Source organism: Bos mutus, chromosome 6 (genome assembly GCF_027580195.1).
Source record: "Bos mutus isolate GX-2022 chromosome 6, NWIPB_WYAK_1.1, whole genome shotgun sequence".
NCBI lineage: Eukaryota > Metazoa > Chordata > Mammalia > Artiodactyla > Bovidae > Bos > Bos mutus.
The window spans coordinates 22731672-22757964 of NC_091622.1; the positions used below are offsets into that span (position 1 = coordinate 22731672).

Below are 26293 nucleotides of genomic sequence, written 5' to 3' on the forward strand. Positions count from 1 at the left end.
GTTATTTCTGACTCTTTGTGACCCAGGTCTGTCAGGCTCCTCTGTCCATGGGATTCTCCAGGCAAAATTACTAGAGTAGGTTTCCAAGCCCTCCTCCAGGGGATCTTCCTGATCCACAGATCGAGCCCATGTCTCTTACATCTCTGCATTGGCAGGTGGCTTCTTTACCACTTGAGACAGCTGGGAAGTCCAAACAATCCTTAAGGTACATAGTGTTTCTGTTCCCAACTTACAATGAGGAATTTTAATCTCAAGTATATGAAGTTTTTTGCTTAGGTAATATCAGCTGAATCTGAATCCTACCTTCAAAGCAGTATTGGGAAAACCCAACTTTCCTCCTGGGCTTTTCTTTTCTGTGTGTCTCCTCCATCTCACACCACTCTCACCCTTCATTTCAGACACTTCGGGTCACCAAATGTGTGGGCTTTTCCCCCCACCAAGTCCTACAGCACTGTATGAATATACCACAATTTCCATCATTCTAATTCAATTCTGAGAGTATCTATCTGGACATTGTGTCAGATCAACGGATTAAGAGCTCAGTCCCATAAACCTGCTTCCATTCTACTGCAGGTGCCAGTCCCAAGGTTTCCTACAACTTCTGTCTGATTTGATTACAGATTGGAGGTTCTTACAACCTCCCTTGGGTTCTATTAAAATGCCGGAGTAGCTCACAGAACTCAAGGAAACACTTATTTCCCAGTTTATTGAAGAATATGATAAAGGATAAAGATGAACAGCCAGATAAAGAGATATATAGGGCAAAGTCTGGGAGTCTCTGGCACAAAAGAATCTGTCCCCATAGCATCTGGGGGCACGCCTCCCTTTCTATGTGTTTGTCAACCTGGAAGCTCCTGAAAACCCATAATATAAGCACTTTATGGAGGCTTCCCCACACAGTCATGATTGATCTTTAATCCACTTTCAGTCCTTCTCCCTTCTCTAGAGAGTAAAAATTTCAAGCTTCTAATCACTTGGATGGGGCTTCCCCAGTGGCTTGGTGGTAAAGAATCTGCCTGCAATGCAGGAGATGCAGGGGATGTGAGTTCAATTCCTTGGCAAAGAGTCAGACATGACTAGGCAACTAAACACACACACACACACACACACACACATTCTATTATCCCACAAAAGCCAACATGATTTTCCTGTATCTCTCTGGTTTATTTGCCTAGTCACTTTGCTATTACTTTCTTGGGTTTTTGAAACAGTAAGTTGGGCATCTGCATTCTTCTTCCATCCCCCACTCCACACCCTTCTCTTTTGGCTACGTTAACATACCCCGGATGTGCCAACATTCTGCTATTGCTTCTGTGCTCTGGCAAGAACTAGAGCAAACTAATATTCTTCAAATTGAATGGATGGCTTTCTGGGAAATGGTGGATATTCTATTTAATAGAGTTGCCTGAGCTAGGAAAGAAAAAAGGAAGCCATGAGGAAAGACATTTATCCCATGAAATGCAAAGAACATCAAAAAAGAACTGGCTGATGAGGTAATGTTTTCCTAATGTGAGAACAATATGATCAACAATCAATAGCATAAAAGGAAGAGGCCAGCAAGGATATCCCAGTAAAAGAGAAAAGGAAGAAATAATGGAAAGAGACTTTGATGACCTCATTTATAGTTCAGTTTTTGCTATTGGTTTGAAATATAGGGAAAATAATCATGCTGCTGCTAAGTCACGTCAGTCGTGTCCGACTCTGTGCGACCCCATAGACAGCGGCCCACCAGGCTCCCGTCCCTGGGATTCTCCAGGCAAGCATACTGGAGTGGGTTGCCATTTCCTTCTCCAGTGCAGGAAAGTGAAAAGTGAAAGTGAAGTTGCTCAGTTGTGTCCGACTCTTAGCGACCCCATGGACTGCAGCCTACCAGGCTCCTCCATCCATGGGATTTCCCAGGCAAGAGTACTGGAGTGGGGTGCCATTACTTAAGCACAAAACAAAAACAAAATAAATCACCTAACAGTGATCCCTGTCTGCATATAACACAAATGCTGTGAGAACAAATTTCATTGTGTAATTGAATGAAAGATTTCCTGTAAATATTGACAGGAGTTGGACTTGGGATGAGTAGGTGAGATAAATAGCCTTTAAATTTCTTAGAAACTCAAGATTTCTAAGATTCTTTAAAGTTCCTGTGTGTCTGTATAAAAGACAAATTGTACCATGGTTATGTAGGGGATTTGAATTATTAATACACAGAAAGAATTTATCATGTGGTTCTTAATAAAACTTTATGTAATTAATAAACCTATGAAGGAGAAGGAGAACCATCCCAACGCTCTTACAGAACATGGAGCTTGGTTGGCAGTCTAAAGCAGGCATTGCTTCTAATTCATTCTTCAGTGAAATAAGGCAATCATCTATGATGTACAGTTTGTTCTTGGAGAAAGTGAATAGAAGGACCATGGCACACAAGGCACAGTGGGCGAAAGGAGTTTCAGGCACTGGACTGAACACGGCGAGAACAAGGTAAATAGTGCATTCCGAGTGGTGAAACTTCCCAGTCTTCTTCCCAGACTCTGATCTCAGAGTGCTGGCAACTGGGTATATAAATTAGGTTACAATTAGTTGGAATTTATTCTAGATATATTGAAAAATGGAAGAATAGATCTATCAAAACTAACACTTTGGGATAATTCAATGAAACGGCTGATTACGTCACTGCCCTACAGTGCAGTCCCCAAGTGAGCAGGGCAAGTTTCCATTTAGGTTTTGGTGCTTCATTCTTCAACATGAAAGCATAGTGAAGAAGAGCCACCTATCTGATGGGGGTATCAAGAGTTCCAGACCAAACAGACAGGCAACGAGGAAAGATAATACAGATGATATGAGAACTAAAGAGAAATAAATATCACAGAAATTTATAAATTAGAATCAAAGCAAAATGAGACAAAAGCCATGACAAAGAAATTAAACTCCATTGCCCCCGCTACCAGTAAACAAAGAGAAATGAATGATACAGAAAAAATAGAACACAAGAATGAATTCATGGAAAACAAGAATATGACAGTTGACAGAAGGGTGAGAAGATAAAGAGCAAAAAGTAGAGAAACCCTATGGTCTTTGTGGTCCTGAGAACTCCCTAAAGATTGAGATGCCGAAGATGATGTACCTGTTGAAAAATTTCTAGAATATAACCAAATTCTTTCATTAAATTATATGTCTATCTTCTCTCTTTAAAAAAATATTTATTGGGATTTAACAACTTTGTCAAAGAGCTAGTACAGTTGTCCCTCGGGTTCTGCAGGGAATTAGTTCCATGACCTCCTTTCTCCATACCAAAATCTGCAGATGCTCAAGTCTCTTTTGGGCTTCCCTAGTGGCTCAGATGGTAAAGAGTCTTCCTACAATGCAGAAGACTGGGGTTTGATCCCTGGCTTGGGAAGGTCCCCTGGAAAAGGGAATGGCTACCCTCTCTAGTATCCTTGCTTGGAGAATTCCAGGGACAGAGGAGCCTGTTGCAACAGTCCATGGGGTTGCAAAGAGTTGGACATGATTGAGAGACTAACACTTTCACTTTTTAAGTCTTTTTTATAAAGTGGTACAATATTTGTCTATAACCTATGTACATTCTCTTGTCTACTGCAAATCAACTCTAGATTACTTATAATACCTAATACAATGTAAATGCTATATAATTAACTGAACATACAATCTAAATGCTATGTAAGCAGTTGCCCTGGAGGCAAACTCAAGTTTTGCTTTGTGGTACTTTCTGGAATTTTCTCTTACTGAATATTTTTGAGGTGCAGTTGGTTGAATCCTTAGATGTGGAATCTGCTGATATGAAGGCCTGTATGTAATATCCTAGAGCCACTATGTTAGACAATGTGAAAAATTCTAATTACAACTTATCCCTTGCCTTAATAATCTAATAACTGTTCCAGCTGACATTTTATTTTAGGTGAAATCTTTATTAATTTGTTATTGGTTTCTATTTTTTTAATAGTGTCTTGAACATTATCAGCATATCACTGTTAAGTAGGTGTAAAACTATAGTGGACAAACTTGCTCAATTTTCTTATACAAATCTCTCAATACATACTGTTTACACAATAGAATGGCTTTTTTTGCACATACTGATCACAGATGAATAACTGTGTTCTTTTTGAGTGAATCTGTGGTATATATTTAAATGTTCTGCTTGTGTACTTCGTTTAGATTATTTGAATGTATAATAGATTGCCTCTCATCTTTAGTTGTCACCCAAACATTTTGATTAATCCCAAATATTTTATTCAAAAATCTCTACTAAAAGGTCAAATTGTACTATATATTTATTTGGATAGCTGTTGCTTAGAACACCTCAAAGATGGAAACAATGGTTTACTTCACATTTTCAGTCCCTAGGGTGGTATCTCGGAGAAGGCAATGGCAACCCACTCCAGTACTCTTGCCTGGAAAATCCCATGGACGGAGGAGCCTGGTAGGCTGCAGTCCATGGGGTCGCAAAGAGTTGGACACGACTGAGCGACTTCACTTTCACTTTTCACTTTCATGCATTGGAGAAGGCAATGGCAATCCACTCCAGTACTCTTGCCTGGAAAATCCCATGGGTGGAGGAGTCTGGTAGGCTATAGTCCATGGGGTCACAAAGAGTCAGACAAGACTGAGTGACTTCACTTTCACTTTTCACTTTCATGCATTGGAGAAGGAAATGGCAACCCACTCCAGTGTTCTTGCCTGGAGAATCCCAGGGATGGCGGGCCCTGGTGGGTTGCCATCTCTGGGGTCGCACAGAGTCGGACATGATTGAAGCAACTTAGCAGCAGCAGCAGCAGCAGCAGGGTGGTATCTAACCCCAAAAGTGGGGTTAAGTGCGTGTGTCTGTGATACACTGATGAATAAAAGTCATGTCTTAGACACCAGTGACTCATGGAATGCACCAAAGCAGAGTACACAAGAATGTTAGAAATAATAGCAAAGTCAACACATCCTACTGGGGTTATAGATATAAGAAAGCTTTAAGGATTTTTTTATGTTTTTTATATTTATATTTAACTGAGAATGACAAAGAATTGAAATCTAAAATGAAGCAAAAATTCTATCATGGATGAAGTGAATCTTAATCATTGGGGGTGAAGTACAATTATCAAAGAAACTGGCGTTGCATATCTAAGATTCTAGTATTCAAAACTGTTTAGATTGTTTAAGTTATTGTGAATGGAAGACGGGCAAAAATTAAGGTACCTATGTTTTTCTTGTGTTGCATGTTATTCATGGGAATTGAGCTTGCTCTTATAGAATTATGGAAGAAGCACCAAAGAGTATTTCTTTGCACATACTGTGGTTTCATAGTCAAAACTATCCTTCTTAGTGAACAATTACAAACCAGAACCCCACACATTGTCCTTATTTTCTTTATCCATTGTGTGTTTAAATTAAAAAATGGGCCAACACAACTTAACTATGACTCTAAAACATACTTTTAATCTTTGAGGCTTTAGATCCTACCAAAAGACAGGACATCCTCCAAAAACACACACACACACACAAACAGTAACATCAATAACAAAACAAATTACCTTGCTCTATGTAAGGTGTAGTTTCCTCTTTTGGAGGGATATTTGTGGGTCGTGGTGTGGGGGCAGGAGGTCTGTTCATAATGAATGAACGACTTCCAATTTTTTTCTTTATACTCCTATTGGCCAGTATTGTGTCATATTCACTGTCATCAATCTCAGCAAAAGTGTATGGGTCTTCCTCCTCTTCCTGATCCTTTTCATCTTCTTTCTTTTCTTCTTCGGAATCACTTCCTGTTTCATATCTTGCACTGAAATCACACCAACTTTGACTTCTCTCCATTTGGCCTTCCAACAATTTCCCTGCTTATAAAATATTTGAATGGTAATTATTTATATTTTATACAATATTATTGGTGTCCATTTGTCAGTTGCTTGAATTTCCACCCCCCCAAATAATTTGCATATTACTCTATAAATTCCAAAAAGAGAAAAGTGAATCATGTAATTTACTAACATACTCTCCTTCAGGCTGTAATTGTTAACTTCTTAGAATAAGTTCGTTAAAGACATGGCATTCTTTGAAAACATACAAATAGGCATATAACTACTTTCCACATAGAATATGAATGATTTAACATCAGGAAATCAAATCATAAAACTAAGCCTCAAGTATCAAATACTTTGAAAGCTTGTGTTTTTCAAGCCTAGTGTTCTCAATTTTTTTTTTTTACATTTGAAGTCATTTTACCTTTTATAGGGATTGAATCAAGTATTTTGTCTAAAATTGATTTCTCTGAAAATGACAGAGGAGAATAGCCAAAAGTACCATTGTTTAGCTTCTTATACTAAGTCTCAATCTGGCTCTCTTGATTTCTATAGCCCAACATGAACTTCATTCATTGATAAAGGATATTGAAAGTAGGGTTCATGAAATAAAAGATGGCATAGAAAATCAATGGCTTGAAGATTAATTTTCCAAGAATTAATCTTTTATGGTTAATAAATAGTCTTTATTCAGTAATCTTTTATGGTTTTCATATTCAGCAAAATATTTACATATTTTTATAAGATCATATTAAAATATTCTAGCAGCAGTTAATTTGGAAGACAAAGATACTATATACTGTGATCAATTAATAAGTTGAAGAGAATCTCGATGGCTCTCTCTGCCAGACGATGAGAAAAATCTTTTAAATGTGTCCTTTTGACAAGTGTTAAAGTATTAACAAACACAATAAAAATGGAAATTATTTCAGTTATTGACTGAAAAATTGTTAATTCTCTGTGTTGTTCTGAGATTCACGCTCATGAACTAAGGAAGAATTAGTCTCCTTTCTGTTTAGTAAGAATCTGATCAAAAATTTTTAGTTTACTTAATGGATATTTTAGTGGGAAAACTTAGGAGGTAGGGAGAAAGACAAACAGTTAAAAGCAGAATAAAAAGGTATTATTATAAGAAGATTCAGCAACTGTTTCAGGTAGACTCATGAGGAGAGACCAAAGGAGAGCCCAAGACCACCTCCCTGCCGAATCTTAGCTTATTTCAGTTAGTTTAACCCAAGAAGTATGGATGCCAACATGCCTGGCATTAACTTTAAAATGTCCAAGACTCTCCTTTTCCCTTGTGAATAATATGGTTTGAGATTCTGACTTCATGGTTTCTGTTTCACTGACAGCATCCTAGGTGAAACCAGATTAAGTGTGTGGGAAACACCTGTACAGTGTTTCATTTTTAGTGGAATGTGTCAACTATCTTACTTTTATGAACTGATTTCCGGAGCTGTTAATTCTCTTCGTTTCTCCTCCTACCTCCTTTCTCAACTCTTTCTAAAGTTGGGCTTGCACTGGAAAGAAAACATTTCACTTTGCATTTCCCAGCGTATTAGATTATACTTTTCATGTTGGAGTTGGATCTGAGTTTTCTCAACTCAGATTGTACACTAGTAAATAATGATTAAAATATATCACTCCTATAATCCAATTTTTGAAATAATTGGGAAAGAATGTAAAACAAAGATAAGAATCCTAAAAGCCCAGGAAACCTGTCCATGGAAGAATTTGACACATTCTAACTACAAGCTCTAGGGTCTTGGATCTAAATCAAAGTGATCACTCAGTTGTGTCCAACTCTTTGCAACCCTATGGACTATACAGTGCATGGAAATCTCCAGGATAGAATACTGGAGCGGGTAGATATTTCCTTCTTTGGGGGATCTTCCTAACCCAGGGATTGAAACCAGGTCTCCTGCATTGCAGTTAGATTCTTTACCAGCTGAGCCAGCAGGGAAGCCCAAGAATACTGGAGTGGATAGACTATCCCTCCTCTAGCAGATCTTCCCGACCCAGGAATCAAACCAGGGTCTCCTGCATTGCAGGTGGATTCTTTACCAGCTGAGCTACCAGGGAAGCCCAAATCAAAGGGGGATCATAATGACGGTTGCCTTGAAAGTTTGTTGTGAAGATCCAAAGAGACAGGATGTCAGTTATAAACAGAAAAGTGTTCTATGAGACTGTTTTCTCCAATGAATATGTTCATGAATCGATCATAAGAAATTTGATGCTTAGAGCATTCATGAGGTGGCATCTCTTTTATCAGTGACTTGAAGGCAGGAAAAAACTTGTACAGAACAATTCCTGAAGCTATCACTAGCTGAAGTCTCCAGCGAAAAATAAGTGGGAGCTTCTAGTCTTACTTTCAAAGACCTCAATCAAAAAATTTTAAGAAAAAATACTGGCATTTTACTTTTAATTCACTTCCAGTATTAGCCCCATGAAAAAATATGATATTAAAATTGTGCTCAGTCACTCTGTTGTGTCCGACTCTGCAAACCCATGGACTGTATGTAGCCTGCCAGGCTCCTCTTTCCATGGGATTTCCCAGGCATGAATACTGGAAAGGGTACCCATTTCCTACTGTAATTAAAAGTAACACTGCATTGAAAATGTAATAATATGGTTTTTAAATAACAGGAGTGAGGTTTTGTATGATGTTGCTTTTTATATTTAGTACTCTTCAGAAGATATATAGGCCAACATTATACTTGTGGTCCTAGATATCTGGTGAAAATTCCTCTCTGTGGAATAATTTTTAACCTCCTAACCAACATACCATATATGGAAATTCACATTAGAAAAAACAGGATTTAAAATTTTATTTAAACTATTTAGCTCCCTTTAAAAAGTAGCTAAAAATTAACTCCTTTAATAGCTTTAACCTGATATAAGACATCCTTGTTTTCTTAATAACTGATTTTAATAACTACATAAAACTATTCACATCTATAAAAGTGGGAAAAATACACCAAAACTTTGTTGTCAGGGCTATATTCAGTGGGCTTGCAAAGAGTCAGACATGACTGAGTGACTGAGCATGCACGAAAGCAAGCAGATACTAATTTACATCTCTCCCCCACTCCCAATATTGATATACCTACATCCTTGATCTATCTCAGCAGTCTATAAGAGCTCAGCACATAGTAGGTAATCAATACGTGTTTGTTGAATGAATGAATGAATCGAGAAAGTACCCACTAGGTTTCCCGCACTTTTCATTAAGAAGTACTTTCCATCTCTTATAAAGTGCATAATCTTAGTAAGGGTTTATGTTGATTAACTTGAACCTTTATAGGGATAATGCCTTCAAGAACACAAATGCTGAATTTCATGGTTTCAAAATTCACTTTTTAAAAATAGTCTTTAAAGACTTTACAGCCTTCTAGGACTTGACAACTCAAGTACAGTGACAAATGGGGCTTTAATAATAGATGCTTCTTTCATCCTTATTCAATTTTCTCTGTAAGAATATTTTATGAATTTGGAAAATAAACATGAAAGAATGATCAGTAAAGTGGGTGGTAATTAGTGACTGTAGGAGTGAGCGGAAAAGTCTGCCAGGCTGTGGAACGTTCCAGGAAGATAAGCCTACCGTGGAAGCTCCCGGGGATGCTTCCTGCCCCTCAGCCCCACTCCCACTCCCACCTCTGCTGCTACACAGCTTCGTTCCTGCATCTGGGAACACTGCTATCACAGTCATTTAACTTCTTCCACTTTAGCGAGACAGAGTGCTTTTAGACTTTGGTCTCGATGCACAGTGTGATAAACCCTTTACCACTTGCTTCCCCTGCAGCTCCTGACTGAGGGACTGTGCCCAAGCTCATTTTCAAATCTGTAACATATTAGCCTTTCTCTTTTGCCAGAAAACTAAGAGTGTTTTTAAAACCCAAAGTTGTCATTTACTTTTCCACATGGTGCTTGAGGTTCGTTTTATGTGAAGAGTGACAGACTCCTTCCACATTTTCTTTCTTTACTTACAGAAAGCTTTGTAATGAGACTTCTTTCCTGGAAGGAAAAAGCAAGAAAAAGAGAGAGGGAGAGAGAAGAGGAGTGAGGGGTAAGGAAAGGTAGAGAGAGAAGGACTAAAGGAGGAAAGAAGGAAGGGAGGGAGGGAGGAAGGGAGTTAGTGTCAGGTACCTCTTAGCTGATTTCTCAGGTTTTAGATCCGGAGAAGGCAATGGCACCCCACTCCAGTACTCTTGCCTGGAAAATCCCATGGACGGAGGAGCCTGGTAGGCTGCAGTCCATGGGGTTGCTAGGAGTCGGACACGACTGAGAGACTTCACTTTCACTTCTGACTTTCATGCATTGGAGAAGGAAATGGCAACCCACTCCAGTATTCTTGCCTGGAGAATCCCAGGCTTGGAGGAGCCTGGTGGGCTGCCGTCTATGGGGTTGCACAGAGTCGGGCACAACTGAAGCGACTTAGCAGCAGCAGCAGGTTTTAGATATTAAAGACCAGGAGGAAAGTTTCTTTTGGTTTTAAATGGTGATCTTTGTATAGCTTCACCACTGCTATACTGTATGCTGTGTAAGCGTGTCAAAGTTTCAAAGTTGTTTTAAACTTAAACTTACCTTGTACTGGGAAGTGAGGTTTTTCCAGTTGGAAGGCAGTGGTTACAGGTCGTGGTGGGGGGAGAGGTGGTCTGGGGCACACAAGGGGCTCTTGGGAATTATTTTCAGGGTTGTCTCCGGGAATGAACACATACAAGTCATCGTACTGGTTCTCACTCTCACTGTCCACCTCTGGAGGGCCGTGCTCTGCCTCCATGCCTGATTCATGCTCTTCTTCTTCCTCTGCCGTTTCATTCACTTTGGCTTCTTCTGACCTCTGCCTGTAAGACCAGCTTTTATGGTGGAGATCTGGGCTCTGTACGGCTGTTTATGATAAAGATTGTAGGATTTCATTTAAACACTCCATCTGGAGGCAGTTAATGTTTTGTAACTTGGTACAGAAGTGGTGGTAATGTTAATTAAACTTTTATCAACTGATACAGGAGAAAGCTAACAAACGCGTAGTTTTGGTGAATAGCCATTGTTGAGCTTTTAAAATATTTACCGAGAGAGCTCCATTACATCCTGCTACTTCAGTTTATGACACTCTCATACACAATAATAATATGTAATATTCTGATATTACATATATAATAATATTGCAATTCTCTAAAGTTATTGTTTGAGCAGATTCAGTATATGACTGCATTACCATATTTTTAGTAGACAACAATATAACCAACCTAACAAGTAATAAGTAAGTGATGGAAAAGGTAAAGACAAGGAACAAAAATCTTATCTTGCTTATAAATACTGTGATCAAATGAGTCTGTGATTCTTAATTATTTAACATTTATCACCAGATGACATCTTAATTCTTAAAAATACTATTTGATAAAGTGTTGATATTTTTCCATTGGGAATGCATCTAAATTACCAACAATAGGTAAATATTTTTTCTACTTTTAAAAAAATTTCTACTTTTAAAATTTTTTTCAAAAATTTTAATTAGAGGATAATGCTTTACAATGTTGTGCTGGTTTCTGCTGTACATTCTGCTGGTTTCTGAATAAGCTATAAATATACACATATCCCCTCACTCTTGAGCCTCCCTCCCACCCGCTTATCCCATCCTTCTAGGTCATCACAGAGCACTGAGCTGAGTAGGTAAATATTGCTCAGGCTCAGTTCTCTCACCAAAAAAATCTATTCTATCTTGAAATTTAACCAAATGATTCAGGCAAATTTCCTCTACTCTAAGAATCATGATTCCATTATTTGTGTTTACACTGTACACGATAAATGCCCTCTAGCCACTTAGGAAGAAAATAGAATAATATATAATGCAATAACTTTAAATCTTAAAACTTGTGGTTTATATTTTCTTTATAGAAATTCTGCTCTAAATAAAGTATTCACAAAAGTTTGAAATGAACTTTGGAATCTATACTGGAGGGAAAAGGCGAATTGCTGTCATGAGTGCAATAGAAAAGCAAATAACTGTTGTTTCAAAGTTTTGTTAAACTAAAACACAGCTAAAGAAGACAAATGGCAGAGTACAGACAAAGAGGAATTTTTTTTATATGAAGAGTTACACTGTAGAGATTTTTTAGCAACAGGAGAAAAAAATCAATCATGTGGGAAAATCATGTCCATGATGGTACTACATATTTCTACATGAATTTTATTTTTAATTTCTCTCATTTTTCTTGTGGGAAAGAAGAAAGGTCTAGCTGCCAGTATTAGAACTGCAACCAAGATTCTTTAACTATCAGCTGGGGCAGAGCAGACGGTGTTTCGTTCTTGCACAGATCTCTGCACAGACCTCATTCATCTTTCTGCCTCTAACCCCAAACACAGCCTGAAATAAAGGAGTTTCTAGATATGCTGATGGAGTAAATGATGGAGTGGCTGGAAAGAAATCATTGCTCAGGCTAGCAAAAGGACTTCACTGTTCCTGTCTGGGCAAATTGATCATCAACTTAGAATTACATTCATGCTATAGGCAATTCCTTACAGCTACCTTTATGTCAACACGCTCAGTTTATGTAGTCTATTTTATGTAACACTGTCTAAGCAACAGTGTCTCCTTAGTCCTTGTCAAATATGCCCAAACCTGGAATACAGCCCTAGAGTCATACATGGTGGGTCAGTGGGTTTTAGGAAACTTCACAGAAATGATACCAATGGAAATTTGCTGACTTAGGGTGTTCTATGTTTCACCTCTTCTCTAAGGAAAGAGTCAGAGGCCTGAGTCCAATCGCACAGAATTTCATATCGGTGACAGTTTCAGGTCCCAACAGTCTGTAGAATTGAGGTTGTTCTGTACCAATAGCTGAAATAATGTCTTCTTATTATAGGTAGTACTTCTGAGAATAAATGTCATAATAAATATATGGTCATTATCAATGATGGCCTTTACATCACTTTCATTACCACTAAAATGATAATAAATCATTAAAATGATATTAAATGTATAACTTTAAAATTTAGTGCATCAATTGATTACATTATCATTTAGCATGATTTTGTGTTCTGCCCTAGTGTTTGAAGAGTTTACTGATTTTGCCAAAGTATGCTAGTTAAGGAATTGCATTTAATATTATTTGATTTGCAAGTCATCCCATCAGTTGAAAAACTGGTAGGCAGTTTTGTGGAGCATCAGCTGTGACCTGTTCAAAGTGCAAATGACTTGAGGTAAGAACAGGAGAATTTGGAGCAGAAGTGTGAATAGTTCCTTCATGAAGTACAGAATATTAGGGGCAAATGGGAAGGCAGCTGTTTCAAGGTTTCTTAACAGAGTACTACTGGCATTTTTGAGAAGATAATCCTGTGTTTCCTGGGGCATGTCCTGTGTATTGCAGGATATTTAGCAGAATTTTTAGCAAAACTCCCTTCTCAACTCATGACCACAACAAAAATCTCCATTCACTGACATGCATTCTCTGTTGAGAACAGAAAATAGTGCTCCATTAAGAGCCACTGTGTTATTGCGACAATCCAGGGGAGAGCTGATGCCAGAGTGGACGGTGTGATAGGGTAAGGAAATACTGGCTGTATTGTGAAGGAAGAGTTCACGGTACTATCTGACACATTGGAAGTGGGATAGGAGAGAAAGTAAAAAAGGGTGACTCCAAGTTTTGGGACTGAATTGAACAAGGAAGAAATCTTCATTTTCTGACATGGCAATATCAGCAGGTAGAGTGGATTTGGGCATGATTGGGGGCTTTCAGATTTAGAAATGTTGAGTGGGAGATGCCCATCAGACTAGCCCAGTGAGCAAGCTGTTGTGAACCTATGGAGTCAGGCATGATGGGTAGAATTATGTACATGGAGGAAGATTCTGGTTGTCTTCAGTCGTTATATATAGAATTACATTCTATTACAGCTAGCGGGGACCTTAGAGAGAACTAGTGCAAACTCATTTCTTATCTGAGAAAACTAAGGTCTGAAAATAATGTGACTTTGTTTAAAAAAATCAAAAAAATATAGTTATCACAGAACATTTATATCAGACTGACTAGTGTACTTTCTTTGGGTAGGAAAAACTGCTGGTTTGATTATTAAACACTGAACTTGTTAGAACTATTTAAATTAGCGAGATAATGTAGTAATATTTCTACCAGATGATATGCTCAAAGTCATACCATTAATTAGATGTCGTCCAACGCTCTTTGTGTTTTTCCACACTCTCTTCAGTTTGACTTTACCAGTTACAAATACCTTAATTTAAGTGTTATGTATATATGTAACATAGAGGAGCACTTACTAGGAGAACATGTAGAAAATGAGGTAATACCCTCTTCATAGCGATTTTCTTGCTCATTATCTCTGCTAACTTCTTGGATCTGAAATAAAGGAGTGTAACTTTCAATAACATGCATTAATATTAATAAACCTGTATTTTTTAATATACCAAATGGAGAACTGATACATGCAAAAATAAGAATTAGTTTTTAAATTCTAATTTAAATACTTTGATTATATATCTTAGCTATTATATTTGGGCCATCTATAATTTTTTCAATGAAACATAGTATTAAAAAAGTGTAACTAGAACAATATAACATTCATAATAAACAATAAATATATTTTAAATGGAACTTCTTGCAATACTTTTAAGATCCACAACAATAACTATGAAATTTTTACAATAGATAACTCCTGAATAAAACTGAATCGAACTATTTCACTTAGAAACCATAAACATTGCTTCCTTTGAACATTTCTGTATCTTTTACCAGTTCAAAAAACAATTAATTACATCAAGGATTAAAACACAGTGAAAGGCAGTGAAATTTTAAAGAAGTTTCTTTAAAAAGAAAAAGGAAACTGAGTAAAGGAATTTATGCTCCTCTTTCGTAAATCAGTTCCACTACAATTAGAAGTGGGAATTGCTGAGAAAGCATAGGAACCTGCTTTATTTTCTCTGGAATTGCTGTGCTCAGTTGTTCAGTTGTGTCCAAATCTTTGTAGCCCTATGGACTGTAGCCCACCAGGGTCCTCTATCCGTGGGATTTTCTAGGCAAGAATACTGCAGTGAGTTGCCATATCTTTCTCCAGGGGATCCTCCTGCCCCAGAGATCGAACCCATGTCTCCTGCATCTCCTGCGTTAGCAGGCAGATTCTTTTACCACTGAGCCACCTGGGAAGCTGGAATTGCTAGCCTTTGCTTATAATCTCTGAAGGAGGCACGAAATCTAAATTACTGGAACACATTGGTGGTTGTAGAGAAAACTAAGTAATTCCAGTGACAGTTTTATTTGGACAAAAGCATGTTGAGAAAGAGATGGAGCTTGGTTGCATTAGCATAGATCACATTTTGTTACCAAGAACTCCAAGTGATTATTCAAACAATTTATGCTTTTTTACTTAATAAAACTGATGGAAATGATTAGGCCATTGCTCTACACTTGGTATGTCCCTTTAAAATTTAGAAGTGTTCACATTAAAGCATTATTAAATTTATAACAGACTTGGTGTGCAAGGGTATTTGACTTGCATCATGACTTCATCAATTTGATTTGTTACCCACTTTGGCCAATGAGAGCTCAATGGAATTTATTTTATCTGTTGTTGTTGTTGTTTAGTCAGTCGCGTCCAACTCTTGCCAACCCCATGGACTGTAGCCTGCCAGGTTCCTCTGTACATGGGATTTCCCAGGCAAAAATACTAGAGTGGGCTGCCATTTCCTACTCCAGGGATCTTCCCAACTCAGGGATGGAACCAGCAGCTCTGCAAGTCTCCTGTATTGCAGGCAGATTCTTTACCACTGAGCCACTGGGGAAGCCAGAAGCAGCACAGTCTTTGACTTCCATTGAAATCTTGAAACTAAAAAATCTCTTTAATGTTTTTATAGTGAGCTTGATGCAGAAGCTCATTTTCTTTTTTTTATTGAAGTATTAGTTGATTTGCAATGTTGAGTTAGTTCCTGGTGTATAAAAAAGTGACTCTGTTTTTCATATACATATAACATGTGTTTCACATTCTTTTCTATTTAAATCATATTTTCTCCTTTATGGACTCAATTAAATGCTAATGTGAAAAGTCATGTAACTTTACTACAGAGATCGACAAGTTGGTTGATGTCTGTATACTCAGTATTAAAAGCATTGTTGATATGGCCATTTTTTGTTTTCAGTTAGCCTGACCTCTATATTTCACAAAGTAGATCAAGAATATATTTTTAAAAATCTATAATATTAAAATCACACCAACGGAGTTTTTACTAGTTGAGTAACAGGAATGCTTTTCAAAGATTTCAGGAATTATGTGAAAATTTCCTTTATCCTATTCACAAACCTAGACACCACAAGCTCAAAATCAGTCTCTTAATAAAGAGACTGTGGGCAACTGTGCAGGGGTTTATGTGTGTGTGTGTGTGTGTGTACTGAGGTTGAAACCTAATGGAATAATTTTTACATTATAACTTAAGCTTTATGGCATTTATATAAACAAACACAAAAGCCTAAAAATGTCTTGAAGGAAATGGCTTCCAAATACAAAAAATAGCCAAATTGATTGAGCACTTTCATAATTATTATGTAAAACTGGTATTTTGTATAATCAGGCTATATAGAAAGCAATTGTTTTCTCAGGAATGAAAGGATCTCTAGACTTATTTACACTGAAAAAAATTGTGTCTTTCTAGAATTCTTTACACTTACAATCATATTTACTATGGAAAAATGTGTTATATCTAATGACATATTAATAACTGGTAAAATCAAGGATGGCTCAAAAGTATGATGGCATTCTGATGTCTAAGCACTTTGATACTCTGTTATGTGGTGCAGAGGACAGAGTGGATTTTGAAGTCTTTCCTCAAACCTTAAGGCCACCTCCAGCCAGTCTCCCTAAGGGGTGACACACAGGGCTGGCAGCTTCTGGTCTCAGATCCATCAGTTCTAACTACAGTTGTAAATTTCAAGCTTGCGCACCTGACCCTTTTAACTACATTCCAGCCCTATATGATAATACTTGTTTCTAATCCATCACAGTTGTGATTGCATTTGTGAGGTACCAGCACCCTTACTGAACCAGGGCTTCCTTGGTTTCTAGAAGGTAAGGAATCCACCTTCCATGCAGGAAACCTGGATTTGATCCCTGGGTTGCAAAGATCTCCTAGAGAAGGGAATGGCTACCCACTCCAGTATTCTTGCCTGGAGAACTCTATGGACAGAGGAGCCTGGGGAGCTACAGTCCATGGGGTCACAGAGTCAGACACAACTGAGCTACTAACACTTTGACTTTCGCTTCACGCATGGTTTGAATTCAGCCATCTTTCACTAAAATGTGAATGATATAACTAAAATCCATTCCTTGCTTAAGGTTGTAGCTGTAAAAGTAAAAATGTTATTGTCATTTACAATTATGGAATCCAAAGTCTGAAAGGAACCTGAACAACTAGTTTATTCTCTTGTTCATACACTGATATAATGCTGAAACTATGTGTCATAATAAAACTGTAATAATTTGGATATTTATCCAACAAGTTTGTTTTTAAATGTGGTCTATGCATAGAGAACAGACTTGTGGTTGCTAAGGGGGAGGAGGGTGGCTGAGAAAAGGACTGGGAGTATGGGGTTAGCAGATTCAAGCTACTATATATAGATGGATAAACAAGGTCCTACTGTATAGCACAGGGAACCATATTCAATATCCTGTGATAAACCATAATGGGAAAGAATATTAAAAAATGTATATTTATGCATAACTGAGTCACTTTACAGCAGAGATTGGCACAGCATTGTAAATCAGCTATACTTCAATAAAAAATATTAAATATAATCTATGGTCTGCACTGTCCAGCCCTCTTTATAAACTGGCTTTTCCTGGTTTCCACACTTGTCCCTCTTTTATTCTTACAGAATGTATCCTGTCTGGGAGATCTTATCCACTGCAATGTCTTTAATTTATATCTCTATCATGATGATTCCTAGACATGTAATTTGCTCCAAATTTTTCTGGGGTCTATATTCTAGCATTCAGCAAAGGATACTAGAATAACTATTCACAGAAGCAAAGGGAAAAACCTGAAGGGAGGAACAAAAATCAGGAGAGACTATACTTTAGGTTAAATATTTATGTCCCTTCAAAATTCATATGTCAAAATCCTAACCCTCAAAGTGATTGTATTGGGGGTGGAGGTTTTTGGAAAGTAATAAGATCATGAGGGTGGGGCTCTGATGAATGGGATTAGTGCCCTGATAAAAGAGACCTCACAAAGATTCCTTATCCCTTCCATCATATGAGGACACAGTGAGAAGATAGCTATCCATGAACCAGGAGGAGGGCCCTCGCCAGATACAAGATCTGATGGCACCATGATTTTGGACTTCCCAGCCTCTTGAACTGTGAGAAATATGTGTTTGTTGTTTATAAGCCACCCAGCTTATGATATTTTTGTTAGAGCAGCTTGAATGGCCAAAGACAGAGAATTTCAAGTAATCCTTGCTTCACCAAGGGTAACAAAGGAAAGTTCTGAAAACAGTTTCTAAACATTTTAAATCAAGATCATTGGTGACCCTGAGTAGAGGAACTACAATGGAACTGTGTGATTTCATCCTGGATTGAATCTTGGGGAGTAATATGGGAGTGAAGAATGGAGGGCATTATATATACAGAGTTTCCCTTTAGGATCTATGATGTGAGTAAGGGTTACAGGACAACACGCCTTAAGACTTGTTTTTAAAACAATGAGTTAAAGATGTTACTGAAAGAGTGCATTACTGCAGGTCTTTTTTCTATTCCTATAATAAGAACAAAAGCATATACCAGACATAAATGTAAAGCTTTGCTACTGACAATTATAAACCCTTGAAATCAGTTTTAGTTTCAAAATCCTAAGTTTAAAAAATGTAAACTTCTGTAAAGGAAACACAAAATACCAGTATGTCAGAAATATAAATCATTATGGTGTTTTGAGTACTCCAATTATATCAAATGTTTTAAAAACATGCTTTAATTTGGAGTAAAACTAAATAGAAGCTAAATAATGGATACATTTACATGTTTCCAAGTTGACAGATTGGAGTCAGTGAAGAGGTAGCCAGGTTTACATTTATGTTGACTATTGCTAACAGCCGTCTTTTTTTTTTTTTTTCTTTTTTTTTCTGAGCTTTTGATAATTTGAGTGAGGGTCAAAGAGAACCAAATGGAAAAATCCAAGCTGAGTAATAAAAGGTTAGCATTGTCATCATCACAGTGTTGCACATGTCATTTATCTAAAAACAGAAAACCAAGTGGTTTCTGAAATCGAAGCCAGAAGCAAACATAAAACACCACTTAGAGACCCAGCAATTTCCCCCAAAGATTATACTCTTCAGTTGTTAGATAATAAGCATTATTTGACAAACAAGACAAAAGACCTCTAAGTTTATATTATCAGAAAATAAGTGTTCTTTGAACAAATTAAATAGAAAGGTTCTTAAAACTTATACTGTTGCTAATCTGTCCCCAGGAGGTGTTTATAAGGCTGGAATAATTTCTAGCTTTGACATATAGAATTAGAAGAGTCAATTCTATTGATCAGAGAATTTAAAATATGAAGGATCAACAGTCAGAAAAGATGAATCATAAATTAATGAAGACACGGTAGAAGAGCAAATAAAATTTCTAGCCTCAAACCTTCAGTTTGAAGGCAGGTAAAATTCAGAAGAGGCTCTTCTTTTGGGGAAAAGTCACTAGAGACAAAGCTGTTTTTACTAATTATAAATATATAGATTTATATTTTTTTGATGTGGCAACACACCATAATACTCTTAAGTATTCCCATTTTAAGTTTTACGTTTAAATTGTGGAATGCAACTAGCAACCCCATCAATATCATTTAGTAGCAGAGCAGTATCTCTTAATCACAGAAACCTGTGAGACACATATGTATCCTCAATAAATAATTTTGCTTATTAAAAGTCATTTTCACCCCATCTCAATTTACTAGCTTCCATTCAAATAAGTTACCAGACCTTTACCATTCCCACTTAGTTTTGATGAGTAAGTACATTGACAGGATAGATACTTAGATCTTACCTAAATATAGATCTATTTAAGAAACAGAAGAATATATATTTTTATGTACCAAAAACAACCAAAAGTTTTACTAGATTTGACAATTTAATAATAGAACAAACCTATTGAAAGTAATATGCAGTGCATTTAAGGTAAAAACAAAATGGAAAACTTTTGTGGTAGGAAAAACAACATTGGTATATGTTAAAGAAACATATTTCCCCTACTCTGGCATGTAAAATCAAAATAGAAGAGAATCAATAAAACTAGTAAGTTCACTTTGGGAAAAAAACATCATATTCTTTAGTCCAGAAATCTGAAAGCTTTTAACTTGTAATAGTGAAATAAATTTTATTTTGTGGGGGCCCCAACCAAAACACTAAAGCTGCTACTGTTTCTATTCTAAAATTACTGTAAAAAGAGCTTCATCCCACTTCATTCTGCCACTGAGAAGTGCAAACATCTTGTGAGGCAGTAGCTTAGCATTTTCACGCTTCAAGTGATTTGTTTGGCAGATTTCAGTTGCTTGTGAAAATAATTCCTAATCTTCGTATTCATAGCCTAAAGGAAACCAGGGCTAGTCTAATGGAAATCAGGGTGTGTCTGATATCCATTTTCATCTAGAAGTACCTTCATGAGTGTGTAATCTTACATGAAGTTTAGATAAATTAGTTTAATGAAATTTATCTTCAGCTTTACATATCTTCTGAGAAAGATTTTTCTGGTTCTTAATTTAGACAGTTATTCATTTCCAAATAGCAGGCCATGGCATTTGCCTGAAGAGGGGTTTCACAATAGAACATATAAAGTTTAAAATAGCTCCTTAAATTAAAAAGAAATTCCTCTATACATATGGTCAATTTATCTTTGACAGAACAACAGAGGCAATACAATGGAACCAAGAGAGTCTCTTCAACCAATGGTGTTGAAACAAGTGGACATCCACATGTGAAACATCAGTCTAGACACAGACTTTATATCCTTCACAAAGTTAACCCAAAATAGATCATAGACCTAAAAGCAAAATTACAAAACTCACAGATAGTAATGGGAAAAACAGACGATTTTGGTTATGGTGATGTCTTTTTAGATACAACACCAAAGCAAGTTCCATGAAAGAAATAGTTGATAACCTGAACATTATCAAAAATAAAAACTGCTTTGTAAAAGACAAACTCAAGACAAACAGGAGACAAGCCACAGCCTAAGACAGAATATCTGCAAAAGATACTTCTGATAAAGGTCTGTTAACAAAGTATATGAAGAACCTTTAAAATTCAACAAGAAAATAAACTGATTAAGAAATGGGCCAAAGATCTTATCAGACACCAGAGCAAAGAAGATACACATGTGGCAAACAGGCATATGAAAAAATGATCCCCATCTTTCCCATATGGTATTATGGAAATGCAAATTAAAACAACAATGAGATAGTTAGATTCCCTGAGGATTCCCAATCCCTTTGCTGGATCCCCAGACTGATAAGCCTGACATGGGGCCCAGAACCTTCACAGCAGTGGGAAAACTTTGACATTATTGCTCTCCAGGTTGCTGGTTGCTCATCCGGCAGGTATGGGATTTGATTTTATCATGTTTGCGTCCCTCCTACCATCTCATTGTGGCTTCTTTGTCTTTGGACATAGGGAATCTTTTTAAAGTGGGTTCCACTGTTCTCCAGTTGATGGTTGCTTAACAACTAGCTGTGATTTTGGTGCTCTTGCAGGAGGAGATAAGTATACATCCTTCTACTTCACCATTTTGAACTGGACGCTCAGAACACAGATTTTTAGGGCAGTGAATAATACTTGGCAATGAAAATCTTGGATATAGGTTATTATACTTTTGCCTAAACGCACAGAATGTATGACCCCAAGAGTGAATAATAAGGTGAACTATGGACTCTGGGTGGTTACAATGTTATGAAATTAGATTCATCCTTGGTTGAAAAAAAAAAAAGACAAATCTGGTGAGTGATGTTGATAATGGGGGTGAGTATGTCTGTGTAGGAGCAGGGATATACGAGAAATTTCTGTATCTTGCTCTCAGTTTTGCTGTAAATCTAAAACTTGTCTACAAAATCAAGTCTGTTAAAAATTTAAAAGAAATTCATATGCAAATAGATAGTGGATTTAATGTTATTAATTTTGTCTGCAAGAGCTCCTGAAACTGTTCAGGATAAAACTCTATAGAAACCAATAATGGGTTAGCACATACAAATATTAACATAATGGTTGAATCCCTAGGTCAACTAGCTTTCTAACTATAAATATTATGTTTAGATATTTGAATCACTTTACATTGTTATGGATCATGTAATTAAAATAGTAAGATAAGGATTGAGGTACTTTAACTGAGATTTGCATTTATGAACAGCTGAACTAAGCGAATGAATAAAAAATTAACAGCTGAGCTAAGTGAATGAATAAAAAATTACATATTATACCCTGTATTTGAGGACATTTGGAAGTTTTATAAAGATATATTCCTCACTAAACCACTGAATAGCTTAGAAATTCATCAAACTAAAGTAATGTCAATTTAGTTTAGGCAAAATGCTATCCCTACAGAATTGCAGCAATGGCAATGGGGCTGTATTTTTTTATTTACTTATTTAAAAACATTTATTCAGAACTTACTAAATATTAGAAACTAGGCTAGTCTGGGAGCATAATGAAGGATAAGTTAAGTTTAAAAAAAAACACAGAAAATATCCACATACATATTCATAATACATATGATAGGTACAATGGCATTATTATTAAAAATAATAACTTATATAATATTTACAATGTATTAGCACTGGTCTGGTGGGCTACAGTCCAAAAGGATCACAAAGAGTCAGACATGACTGAGTGACTGAGCACATACATACACACACACAGACACTCGTCTAAGTTCTGTATTATGTTAATTTATTTTAGCCTCAAAACAATTTTATGAGATAGGTTTACTGTTGTAATCCTCACTTAATGACTCAAAAAAAACTTACAGTGGGGTTAAGTAACAGCTAATGTCTCTTGTTAGAGGGCTCAAACAATAGGAAAATAAATAAAAAGTGTCTACAAGAAAGAATATGTCGTCACCTAAGATGGCAATGAATCAAGAATCATAGAGATTCACAGAACAGATGCATGCATGCTCAGTTGTTAAGTCGTGTCCAACTCTTTTGTGATCTCATGGACTGTAAATCAGGCTCCTCTGTCCATGGGATTTTCCAGGCAAGAATACTGGAGTTGCCATTTCCTACTCCGGGCGCTCTTCCTGATCCAGCGGTTGGACTTGTGTCCTCTGCATTGCAGATGGATTCTTTACCATTGAGCCAATAGGGAAGCCCCATCATAGGACAGATAGCTGACAAAATTTTGGAAGAAATGCACAAATTTCAGGGCTGTGGCTGGCACTGGAGACACCTTTGAAAGATGATTAAAATATTTAAAACTGGGGGCTGGGCGTCATGAGCAAAGTAACATAATTAAACGTGGGCTTGGGAAAGCACAGGTTGTGTTTGGGAAACACTGGATCATCCTGCTTGACTAGCAGGTAAGAGCAACAGATGTCTGTTTACCGGGTGCACAGAATCCCTAGTTGCCCAGTTCTGTCTCCTCAGTATTTCTGGCCCTCAGGCCAGGTAGTGGGGAGCCAGGCTGTCTGTCCAGTTGGCCTGTAAAGCATATGCTGAGTACTGTCTTGGCTATTGTCTGAATTACAAGAAAACAGAAGGCCCGCTCTCAGTCCCCACGGAAGAGATGGTCAAAACAGCAATAATGGCCTTTGAAAGCACACACAAATATCATTAAACCATATCACGGCTGTATAGATGCCAATACGTGTGTGTATGCTGAGTTGTGTCCAACTCTATGAGACCCCGCTGACTGTAGCCTGCCAGGCTCCTCTGTCCATGGAATTTTCCAGGCAAGAATATTGGAACAGGTTGCCATTTCCTACTCCAAAAGATCTTTCTAACCCCAGAATCAATTTGCATCTCTTGCGTCTCCTGCATTGGCAGGCGGATTCTTTTACCACTGCACCGCCCGGGAAGCCCATAGATGCTGCTAGGAAAGTGCTAATGGGGACAGTGAGGTCAGGGATAGAGGTGGGGAGAAAACACATGCAACCCAGCAAAGATACTCCAGGCTTCCCTTTTCATTTCCTCTCCTGCCGTTGAGAAGCAGGAGACAGCTATGTTTTCACATTTGGCTTGGATACAAATGCAGTGAAAATATCTAATAAACATTTCTTGTGTTCTGAGAAATGAAAAATGAGATGAATGGAGATATGTTCTAATCAGAGAATCTTGTTTTAGGCCCAATCTTTCAGAAGAAAAAAAAAACTGTTGTAAGATGAAAATGTTAGAAGTAAGAACATATGGGTTGCACAGTGATATCGTTTGATAACTTAATGGTGTATGTCTCCTTGGTAGCACAGAACAAAAGTGTGTGTGGCTCTTATTCCTTCTAAATCCACCTCAGGGAATGTATACAATTATCACAAATGGGATAAGAGAGGCAGAGAAGTTTTTAAATGGTTGTTCAAGGGCACTAAATGAAGCCAGTTTCTTCTAATCAGGGTTTTATCCACAACTCTTGAGATACACAAGATACATGACTAGAAGCGCTTCTCTCTATCTTGCTGCCAAAGAATGAGATGCAGATGTCATGATTTAGGAAGGTTTTGATTACAGTGTCTACATTTATAAAGTAATTAATGATTTTCAAAGCAGTTTCACATATATCACCATCTTCATATCAACACTGCAAGTCAGGCACAAGGAGACTTAAGTGAAGACAGATGAAGAGATGGTGGCTTGTCCACAGCTTACAGTGTATAAAGCAGAGATTCAAATCCAGGATAACCCAGGAACTGGGGGGTTTATATCCTGTGGATCCTTGTCAAGTGTTCTTTATATTATGAATATGTTGCTTTTTATTAAAACTATTTGTACCAGGTAAATATGACATTAAAAGAGATGGAGTGAAAATAATATATTTTTGGAAACGAAACTCTTTACTCAATGAAGAAATCATGTCTGACTGCAGATCAAAGTTCTATAAATGATAGTGGAGTTTAAAAATTTATGTTGGTGGTAAAAATGAAGCTAAAATTCAGAGGCTCTATCTTTGACTAATAGACTATTTTCTAGAGAATGTGAATAGGAGAAAATTATGGAGTTAATCCAAAAAAACCTAGTAATCAATTAAATTCTATTATACAGTTTAGGATGAAAGATGACCTCTATGACTTCAAAATTATTAAAACATAACTCTATTTCTAAAGATAGAAAAGTCTGTATTTTACTGTTTATTTACCAGCAATTGAATTTTCAAGAAAGTGTAACTCTTTCCAGTGGAGAAACATTTTTATCAGGTAGACTTAACCTGCTTTTTGATAGATGTAATAAAAAGATAAATGAAAGTAAAATTCCACACATTATAGTTATATTTGTTTTATGATAGTACATTTTGTGATAGGAAGACTATAATTTACTTAAAATTGTGGTTTCATATTACCTTGCTTCCCTGGCCTCCATTACCACAGCAGATTTTATATCCATACTTTCTTTCTTACTTCCTGAGTCTTTAGCCACATTTCACAGATAAGCCAAAGCACTTAGCCACTGGACACTGGTTTATCTCTGCAACACAGTACCAACTTCTGTTTGACTGCCTCTGTAAGCGTTATTATTAACCCTTCCAGTGCAAAGCCTATACAGACAGGTCATTTGCTAAAACAGAGATGTTGGATTTGTGCTTGTTTCTTTTAATCACTTTTATCCGGTCACATAAACAGCCCAGATATGCATTTCCACCTCATCAAATAGTTAACACATGATAAACAGATGTCAGGCTTTATATTTTAGGGGTTGTATTTCTTCATTCTTATTCTTTTCAGACTTGCCTATTAGCTCAATGTTTTCTTTCTTTTCCTTTGACTTTTAAAAAGAAATAAATGAAACCACAGAATGACAGGCTTTTTCATATAATGAGTTAACAAATCTCTACTGTTATCTAAACTCTAGTTTGGTGAGACACTTTCTTTAACCAAATGTAAAGCAGCATGATTTCAGGTGACCCCTATATTATCCTTTTGTGAATCAGAGGATGTGTGGGCCAGGTGTACTAAAGATAAAAATACAGTTCAGAAGGCAATTTAAATAGCTCATATGTTCTGGGAAGATTACTTGTCAGGAAAATCAGGAAAAAAATGAATTTAAAATTATGACATCCTACTCAGATACCTTGTTATATGTGGCTGGGTAAAGAACTCCACTTCACATCTAATGTCCATGTCTTATACAGTAAAACCTATATAAGAAAGCACTGGATATTTTCAACCACGGAAGTGTTCTTTTCATACCTTACCCCATCCTGGAAAGGATAACCTAGATTATTGCATTTTAGGAGGCTGAGACGAAAGATAACTAAGAAGAGGAACAGTATCAAATAGAGTAGTGATCTTGGCTCTCGATGCACATTAAATTCCCAGCGGGA

At 36.9% G+C, this 26293-nt stretch overlaps 1 protein-coding gene across 2 annotated transcripts in view; it reads right to left on the minus strand.

Moving 5' to 3' along the window:
• Positions 1 to 26293, minus strand: part of BANK1 (B cell scaffold protein with ankyrin repeats 1) — a 322108-nt gene that overhangs the window by 38732 nt on the left and 257083 nt on the right. The window contains exons 8-10 of one of the 2 annotated variants that reach the window (XM_070372094.1): positions 14065 to 14143; positions 10377 to 10679; positions 5529 to 5828 (exon numbers count right to left, since the gene is read on the minus strand). In XM_070372094.1, the coding sequence (XP_070228195.1) occupies positions 5529 to 5828; positions 10377 to 10679; positions 14065 to 14143 (682 nt within the window). Of the gene's footprint in view, positions 1 to 5528; positions 5832 to 10376; positions 10680 to 14064; positions 14144 to 26293 lie in introns of both variants that reach the window. The other variant, XM_070372093.1, reaches the window with a different exon arrangement.